Source organism: Salvia splendens, chromosome 17, assembly GCF_004379255.2.
Source record: "Salvia splendens isolate huo1 chromosome 17, SspV2, whole genome shotgun sequence".
In the NCBI taxonomy this organism is placed as follows: domain Eukaryota; kingdom Viridiplantae; phylum Streptophyta; class Magnoliopsida; order Lamiales; family Lamiaceae; genus Salvia; species Salvia splendens.
In genome coordinates, this window is record NC_056048.1 from 1123139 (window position 1) to 1132126 (window position 8988).

The 8988-nt window shown below is 36.4% G+C and overlaps 1 protein-coding gene and 1 long non-coding RNA gene across 2 annotated transcripts; both read right to left on the reverse strand.

The window, feature by feature from the left end:
• Window positions 1-475: 475 nt before the first annotated feature.
• LOC121773602 lies at window positions 476-3651 on the reverse strand. Its single transcript, XR_006044808.1, has 2 exons — window positions 1712-3651; window positions 476-989 (listed from the first exon to the last, which is right to left on the reverse strand). It is a non-coding gene; the product is annotated as an uncharacterized LOC121773602 (long non-coding RNA).
• A 2429-nt stretch (window positions 3652-6080) lies between these two features.
• LOC121775388 (B3 domain-containing protein At2g24670-like) lies at window positions 6081-6977 on the reverse strand. Its single transcript, XM_042172472.1, has 3 exons — window positions 6961-6977; window positions 6842-6863; window positions 6081-6539 (listed from the first exon to the last, which is right to left on the reverse strand). The coding sequence occupies exons 1-3, from the start codon at window positions 6975-6977 to the stop codon at window positions 6081-6083; spliced, it is 498 nt and encodes a 165-aa protein (XP_042028406.1).
• Window positions 6978-8988: the final 2011 nt, after the last annotated feature.

Consider the following 8988-nt stretch of genomic DNA (forward strand, 5'->3'; position numbering starts at 1 on the left):
AACGACGCTAATTTTAATGTACAATTGATAAAATAAATGAGAAGAACTGGTAAAGTAAGAGAGAAGAAAGAAAAAATGAGTAAAGTAAGAGGTAGGAAAAGAAAAAGTAATTAAAATAGAGTTAGTGGATTATGAGGTCTATGTCCTAAAATAAAAAGTTTCTTAAATTTCTATTTTTAAGGAACAATGATCCAAAATAAAAATAGTAGCTATTTTTAAAAAAAACGTGGAGTACTGAGTACAGAAATTTTTTTTGATCTGTAACCTCAATTTTGTAGATCTATTTTGTAAATTATTAGGATACGGTCAAACTTGGAGAAATATATACTCCATATGCAAAGTATATATGGAAAATTAAGCTATGTTCATAAAGTAAAAAATCATTAAAATTGAACTCGTATAAGACAATCCGATACTTAATACTATTTGAATTTTTCTTGCGATTCAAGAGTACAATTATAAAAAAACCGTGGCAAAATGTAACACGTAAATTTCTCAACTAACCACAATTAATAGTACATAATAAATTACATAAACCGAGGCACAACTATAGAAAATCTTAATACAATTGTAAAATTAAAATCAGTACTTTCTTAATTCAACATAAAGAAAATTTAACAAAATTTCATTCAAAATCAATTAAAATAAGACGTGACAAAAAAAACTGGTTAATTAGAAAAAGTGGCGGGGAAAATAACCAACAACCGCATATGGTTGAATCGGTGGCCGCCGCCTTATTCCATAGTTAATTTTCCGATCTGTTTATGGGCGGCGGCGATCTTGTTGAATGCCCCAAGCGCGGATCCCGAACTGGAGGTCCACGGCAGCGACCAAGAACTCCGCCTCCTGCTGCAGCGTCAGCAGCTCCACCAAGTTTTTGATCGTCTTCAGCCGCAGCTCGTCCGCCTTCTCCAGAATCACCGATAGTTTCTCCATCTTCACATCCACGCCGGCGCGTACATGATTCCGACTATATCAGTCGCCTCGTCCTGGATCGGAAAATTGATAAAAAAAAATCATAAAATTTAGTCAAATTCTGGTCTGCAACAACCAACCAACCAATCATGTACTTTGGATTCGATTGCAATTGTCCTACCTTTAAAGATCAAATAAATTTATGAAATTTAGATTTGTTTGCAATAATGCAATAGAATCTGATCGCTTACGTGCAATATGTAGACCATAATTTCAACTCACGGGCGATGATCATGTCCCAAAACTTTATTTAGCTAGAAACGGCTCATTTTTCTTCGAGACTGATGCTTACTAGTAACTTGTACTCTACACATCAGAAATTTTTAATTTATTGTTTTCAATTTTGTCACACAACTTAAATTTTGTGGATCAAATAACATTTTCCCCCTAATTAGGAATTATAGATCAATCTACACTATCAATCGTTGTACAATCTACGATATCATAAGCGTCGCAATATCAAGTATCACTTTGATTAGACATAGATTTTAAAAAAATATTAGTACGAAAAAAATGGATGAAAACATTAAAAGTATATAATGTGATTTTTATAATAGAATGATAGTGGAATGATTCATGTGAATGCCGAGTCCACTTACCAAAAATAGAAAAATTGTACCGATAAGACTTTTAATTGCAGGCATCAATTTCTAGTAAATTTGAACTTTATTTCATGGACAGAGAAAGTATATAATTTAGTCAAGATCTACAAACCAGATAGATCCATAGTTCTTACACTGTGTGTGTGTGTGTGTGTTGCAGCACAGCCCTCTACAGCATATTCACCCATAGTTGCAAGAGTATGAGAGAGACAGCAAGCAGACATCTTCACCATCACTTCACTTAGTGGTCCAAACCTAACAGTTAAAAGGGAAGCATCTATGCATAAACATTAATCTTCAACCATGCTGATGATTTAATTCAATAGAAGAAATCATGTATCAACCTTATAAACAACATTGCTTCTAGAAATAATAGACATAGGTTATTTTATCTAATAGGCATGCAAACAAAATATACGTTTCGAAAATTCAAGCAGCTTCTGCCTGTTGGTACCTACATTCCCTTTCCATCTGTCTACACGATTCACACATATCAAGCTAAATAAACTGTGTTCAAGGTTTCAGAAAGAAGAATCCGTGCAAGTCTATCTCAGGTGTTCCCTCCCGGCTCCCACTATGCCGGTAACCAGAAAACAGAACGTTATTTTGGAAATGATAGAAGGTGATGACATCTACAACAAGAGTACAGCATTGGCCTTTACCGAATTCCAAAACTAGCAGTAGATATGACTATAGTATAGCATATCAAAGCTAGTCCAAATATGTAGGAAACGTGTGGTTTCTTGTGAATATTCATGACTTGGTGCAGATAGTCATATGATTAGAAGCTCACTCGAGAATTACATTCCTAGTGGTTGCAGGGAGTTTCAGCCCTTGGAACGATCTTAAGCAAAGAACGCGAAACTGCAGATACTAGAACTCAACTATCCTATGAAATCAAGGTTATAGAGTACCAGTTAAAGCAGTTGCTTACTAATTCATCTACAATAACTTCTTTATGCATTTTCTTGTATATGAGGTTAAGCTTCTGTCTGCCTAATAAACTCTTCCTTTCCTTTTTTATGTGAATTCTTAAGATCATCAATAAAGCTTCCCTATTAGTTAAAGACTACCATCAACGAGAAAACTCCAGTTTTTTCTATCCTTGAAAAGGGGATTCCGGATGCTAAAATCTTGTATAGTAAATTTGTTTTCAATCTATTTATTCAACCATCATCTTCAGCTCAGCTGTACAACAATAAATGATTACCCTAAGTGATCAAGCCCTTCAATCTACTATTGAGAAGCAGAGCAATTGAAGAACTAGGAGCTGTCTATTCATTCCTATAACATTCATCAGCACATTGCAACATATAAAAGCAAACCAATAGAGAAGATAATCATTCAAAACAGAAAGCCACTCAACATGATAACCTAATAGCATTAGACTCAACACACCATTAGTCACATATATGTAGGCTGTAGCAGAAGCTTCAAATTCAAAAAGTAGTTGCAATTTCAGTGTAGTTAGACCATGTTTATATGTAATGCGCTTGAAATCATGCCGGAAGTCAGCTTAGTCATAGACCGATAAAATGGAGTAGCATTGAAGCTTATACTCCAACCGCAAGCCAATCTTCTACGACATGACTGGAGCCACTAACCCAATCCAAATTAAATGTCGGATAAAAAGCTTAAATCATCAGGGAATTAACCAAAATATAATCCAAACTATCGATAGGTGCGCATCGAAACGAATAGAAGCGGGGATTGGAGTCTGAGTCACTTCCTCACTTACAATACACTGCCCCAAATAAGTAGAATGTGAACCAGCAATTTCTTTCATTACATTTTTACACAAATTCCTAACTAAAAAAACACTATTTCATAAAAGTTTCCATGTATCCAAACAACTCAATTTACTTCACAGACGATATGGCATAACTCAAAAATCAAAACTCAGAATCATTAGAATCGATATCATTACGCAATACGCACAGAAACAGCAGCAGAATCCTCACATATAGTTTCATCAATCCAAGTGCACAATTTCTCATCCACTAAATCGCTTCAGAATCAAATCTAATAAATTTCAGCTTATTAAAAAACGAAATAGAACTGAATCAATCTCATTCACCACCCTTCTGTACCACAGCCGGCGAATTTTCCGGAGACGATTCATTCACTTTCTGCTCCTTCTGAATCATCGATTTCTTCTCATATTCTTTCCACTTGTTAATCGCGGCAGTGCAAACAACTTACAGAAAAAAAAGTAGCTGGTTCAAAAATACAGAAACTGTACGAATGAATTGATGAGTGAGTAGATAGAGTATGTACCTCCGGCGCCGACGAAGTAGAGAAGTCGAGTGAGCTTCGGTGCAACTTCTTCGCCCGGCGGTAATGGTATCGGTTTCATCTCTCTCTGGCGCGGAGAATCTGTGAAATCGGAAATTGGGGCTTCGCGGTTGGGGAATAATCTCTTCAACTCAGTACAAATCCCTAATTAAGTGAGTTATTTAATTTTTTTAAAGTTAACATTATTAATCTCACGTACTTATTTATCACTGTATTTTTTTTCATTACACTAATTAATCACGTTATACCAAAACTACGCCACAATTAAATTAGAAAGGATTAATTTAGTTATAAAAAATTGGAAAAACACTATGCATATCGGATGAGCCATGTCAAATTTTCAACGTAAACAAATACACACTTGAGTAATAATTTAAGGGATACAATAATTAATGCAGAATAAAGTAATAGTAGTAGTCATGGAAAGAAAATTGTGGCTAAGTATTGTCATTGAAAATATGAATCATCTTATTATTGAGAGAAATTTCGTGTAAATTAGTACTCTATAAAATAAAAACTAGTAATTTTGATGAATAAATAAAAGTGAAAATATAATACATGGATGGATAGTGTATTTTGTTTGGATTACAGCACTTGTAATAGCGCCGATTTTTCCACATTGCCGGAAAAATCGGTGATATTGCAAGGAGTAGCCCGATGAAACCGCCAACCCATATGCCCATCGGATAGGTGCGCCGATCGGCACCCTATTGGCACTATTGCAGGTGTTGTCCGGCGATTGCTAAGGATTTTTCTTTTTTTTTTTTCCCACTATTTCCGCTCTATAAATATCCGCTTTTCACCTTATTTCTTCACCCCTTCACTCAAATATCTTCTCATCTCATTTTTCTCTCTTTAGAAAGCAAAAAATGAATCCTGACCGATGTTCTCCGGTGGTTCTCCGATGTTTCCCGGTGACAAACCCATGACTCCCACTCTCACCACCATTTTCTACCAATTTTGTCAAGTCCAGGGTCTTGACCCCCAACTAAAGCTAAAATAGAAGTATCTTGAAATGGGCTACCATTTCTCTAGCTGGGCCTGTTGCTTAATTGTATTGGACTTTGGGCCCAGAAGCTAAAATTGAAAATTTGACCCACTAACAATTACTTCCTCCGTCCCACTTTAGGAGTCCCAGTTGAGTTCAGTACGAGTTTTAAGAAATGTAAAGGAAAGTTGGTGAAAAAAGATAGTGGAATGTGAGGCTTAATACCATTTATGGAATATTCCAATCGGGACTCTTAAAATGAGACACCCAAAAATGATAAATCGGGACTCCTAAAGTGGGACGGAGGGAGTAGTATATTTGAACTAATATAGTTGACTCACTTTTAATCTGAAGTTTTAAAATATATAAACGTGGCACCTCGACAAACAAAACCAAAATTCTGATGAAACTATATATTCAGGCAGACTTCATGTTTTGATTCCTCAGCATTTGTTTGTGTCCAAGCATAATCTTTATAAATTCTCAGATAATTAGTCTACTATGTGTGTGGATACTTTAGACATGATATTACTAAAAATTGTACATACTCAAGAACCCTAGTTTGGATAATCACGCAACAAAACCATAGTTCTAATATTCATGCAACAGAAATAAAATTGACTAGGTATTAGTGTAAAGTTTATTTCCTCTATATTTTGGATCTTACCAATATGAACAAAGTAAAATCTTAAATCTAACACCTATGCAAATGAAGATTCTTAAACAACAAACAACAAATTTATATATTCATGACCAAGAAATATTACATTCTCTTTAGAATATAAACCAAAACCATTAAATAAACTAAACAAGGATGGCAATTGTATTTACTAGTCAATCCCTAAGAAAAACAAATAACAAATTAAAAAATGGATACTAGTTCCACGAAGTTTCAATTTTTACTCAAACAAAACGATGTATTTGGTTTATTTTGAGCATCACCAAATCGTCGTTTTGTAAGGTGTTTTATAGACAATTGAAGAAAATGTAATTTGGTTATTTGATATTCCATCTTTAAGATCTAAATTTAACTAAACTTCATAATTTAAATATTATTATCACCATCTCCGGCGTCGGGGCAGCGACGCCGGGATTGGTCGGCAACGGCACGACCGCTCTCCGTCGATTCGAAAGCACCACAACTGCACCTCCATGCCCAATTCCAACACATTCCTCTCCACAATCTCATTCCACGCCCCGTTGATCACGTAGCTACACGATCACGTCGTCTTCCTCTTCCTCCCCTCGCCCTTCGCCATGACCCGCCGGCAAAGCTTCGCGGCCACCGCCTCCACGACCCTCACGTCCACGCGGCCCTTCCTCCTCGCCCCGAGGCGGCGCCGCTCCTCCTCCGTCAGGAAACCGTCGCTGATCTGGCTCGCCGGGATCGGGAGGCGGTTGTGGTTTTTGCTCACGTCCGTTCGGAACAGTTGCTTCTGAATCACCAGCGTCGCCGGCGCCGTCAGCTCCTTCCCCCGCGCCATCTCCTCGATCGCCCTCCTAAATTCTTCCGGCAGCAGCGGCGGCTGATCGTGATCGTGATGCGGCGAATTTTGCTTCTTACTCGTGCTCGCGGCGGCGGAGGAGGATTCTGCGGTGGCGGAAGGCAGCGTTTCCTCCTCGGAGTCTCGAATTTGGATTGCGCAGTGTGCGGTGGCGGCGAGGATGTCACGACCGCCCTTTATGGTTAATAAATACGGACGATCGTGATTAAAAGAACTTAGTAAAGACGAAGAAAACCAGGGTTTCAAGTTTGACCAATAATTAATATAAAAAAACGACCAAGGGTTTGATATTATCCAAAAGATATCAAATTTTAAATGTCCAAATAATTAGGTTCAAAGCTAAATAAATGATGAGTAAAAACAATGTCTCAGCGGAAGCGTTCAAGAGAAAGAGTGACGTCATGTGTGGAGACACAACGACACTCGAAGTTCAAAGATAACCAAATAATACCACAATTTTAATTGCTCAACACCACCAAATGCTCGACGGCGCTCAACCTGCACATAAGGAAAACACATGCAGGGCTGAGTACTATAAAAAAATACTCAGTGGACTTATGCCGAAAACAAGTTATCAAAATAATATTTATCATGCCATCCATAAGTAGCCATCGAGGTTTAGCTTTAGAAAAGCCCGAGGCACTCAAAATCATTCTCATTGTAAAAAGTCGACTGATCAGTTATTTTCTCATAGACGTTAACCATATTTGCACATACATGACATGGAATGTGGCCACAAACTAAGTCACTAGACCGGCCAACCCATACGCTAGCACACGGTCTACCATAGGTGTACACTAATCCAAGTAGGGTTTGCGGCCATACGAGGACCCGAATTCGATTTAAATAATAATGGCAAAAGCCACGTGAGATAGGCACTTTAAAATCAAAGCATGGCATGATAAACATAGTTTCATTCCCATCGATAAAATATTTAGGACATCGTCCTTATTTAGGACATTGTGAATGAAATTTTATGGAGGAGTGGCGGTAGAAAAGAGGAGATTAGGTTGTGAGATATTGAAAGAGGCGTGTAATTTGGGAGAGATTTATGGAGTGGGGAAACGGTTATTGAACGTGGGAAAAGGAGTAGATAATTGATTTCACAAATTTAATTGGGATTGAATAACTTTATTTCTTTGGAATTTTATTTGCAGATCAAAGAGAAGGAGAGGAAAATCGCGTAAGAGAAGGAGAGGAAAAATCTATGCAAAATATTTATTTAAAATTTGAACTAAGGGAAGTCTTGGTGACCAAGTCAAGGAAGAAAAGATTTAAGTAAATTAGTTTGATTCACGGTCCTTTGTATTTTATTTAAATTGTGCAGCTCACAATTTATTTTTTCACAAGACTGGATTTTTGTATTATTTATTCAATTTATCGGATCCAACACGAAATTGAGTCCAATAAATATTCCTCACGGAAAGGAATTATTTAAATTCGCATTGTGATTTACTTCACAAATTTCTAGCTCTCCTAACAAATTATCAATTATTCAAAAACAATTAAATTCTCCCCACATCAATTATTCAAAGCAGCCACGTCACATATTCAACAAAGTTGACCCAGTCAAAATTCCACTCAAAATTAGGTCACGAAAAGTATCCAACAACAATTCCACTTGACAATTAATCCACGGAATTCGCAACATTAAAAGCATTAAATGCAAGTACTTTAGGGTTTGAAAATTAGGATTCAAAAAGTGGGGCGTTACAGAGGACGTCGAGTTTGGCGCCTTTCCATTGTGAATAAGTCTTCCACATCTTTCAATGTTAAATCCCTAAACCCCATGATTTAGGGTTTTGAATTGGAAGATTGATTTGAATGGAAAGAAACGAAGAAGAGAAAGTACGAAGACGATCAATTTTGTGGATGAAATATTGATTATTTTATAGTTGTGGACAAAAGCAATTATAATAGTTTTGGATTATAACTGAGATATGCATGGTTAAAGAGTTAAATTGAGACTAAAATGATTTTTTTCAATAAATTAATAAAGGAGATTAATATATATACTCCATAAGTTAAGAAAGTTGTAAAAAAACACTATTTTTTCAAATTGATATGGAAAGATATTTTATTTTATTTTATAATCCATTGCCTATTTGGCCTTATTTCAAAGGAATCAAATCAGGTAACAATAATGTTATTGATCAACAATGTGAATTTTGTAAAACAAATTATATAGTACTCCCTTCATCCGCGAATAGGAGTCTTGTTTTTTTTATTTTAGTCTTTTAAGAGGAGAGTAGATGGAATACATGGGAAATGGTTTATAAGAGGAGTTGTGAGAAAACTAAGGAAACTTTATTTTCAAACTTTCTCAAGTTGCACAAAATTTTTCATCTCTCCATATTTATAGACATTCACTTCCTATTCTAGAATCATCTACTTAATACTTTTATATAATTTTTGCACTTTTTGCACCAGTGACCCTTAAAAAAATAGCACTAGAAGGGCCTAACAAAACATACAATCACAAACGAGGTTTTTTCAAACGATAACACCCTCAGCTGCAATGAGGTTGAGGAGTTGGGTTTGGTGAAAGGTGGGATTGGAGGTGGGCTCGACGCTGTAGGAGGCGTGAAAGGTGCACGATGACCAGGCGTCGGTGAGAGCTACT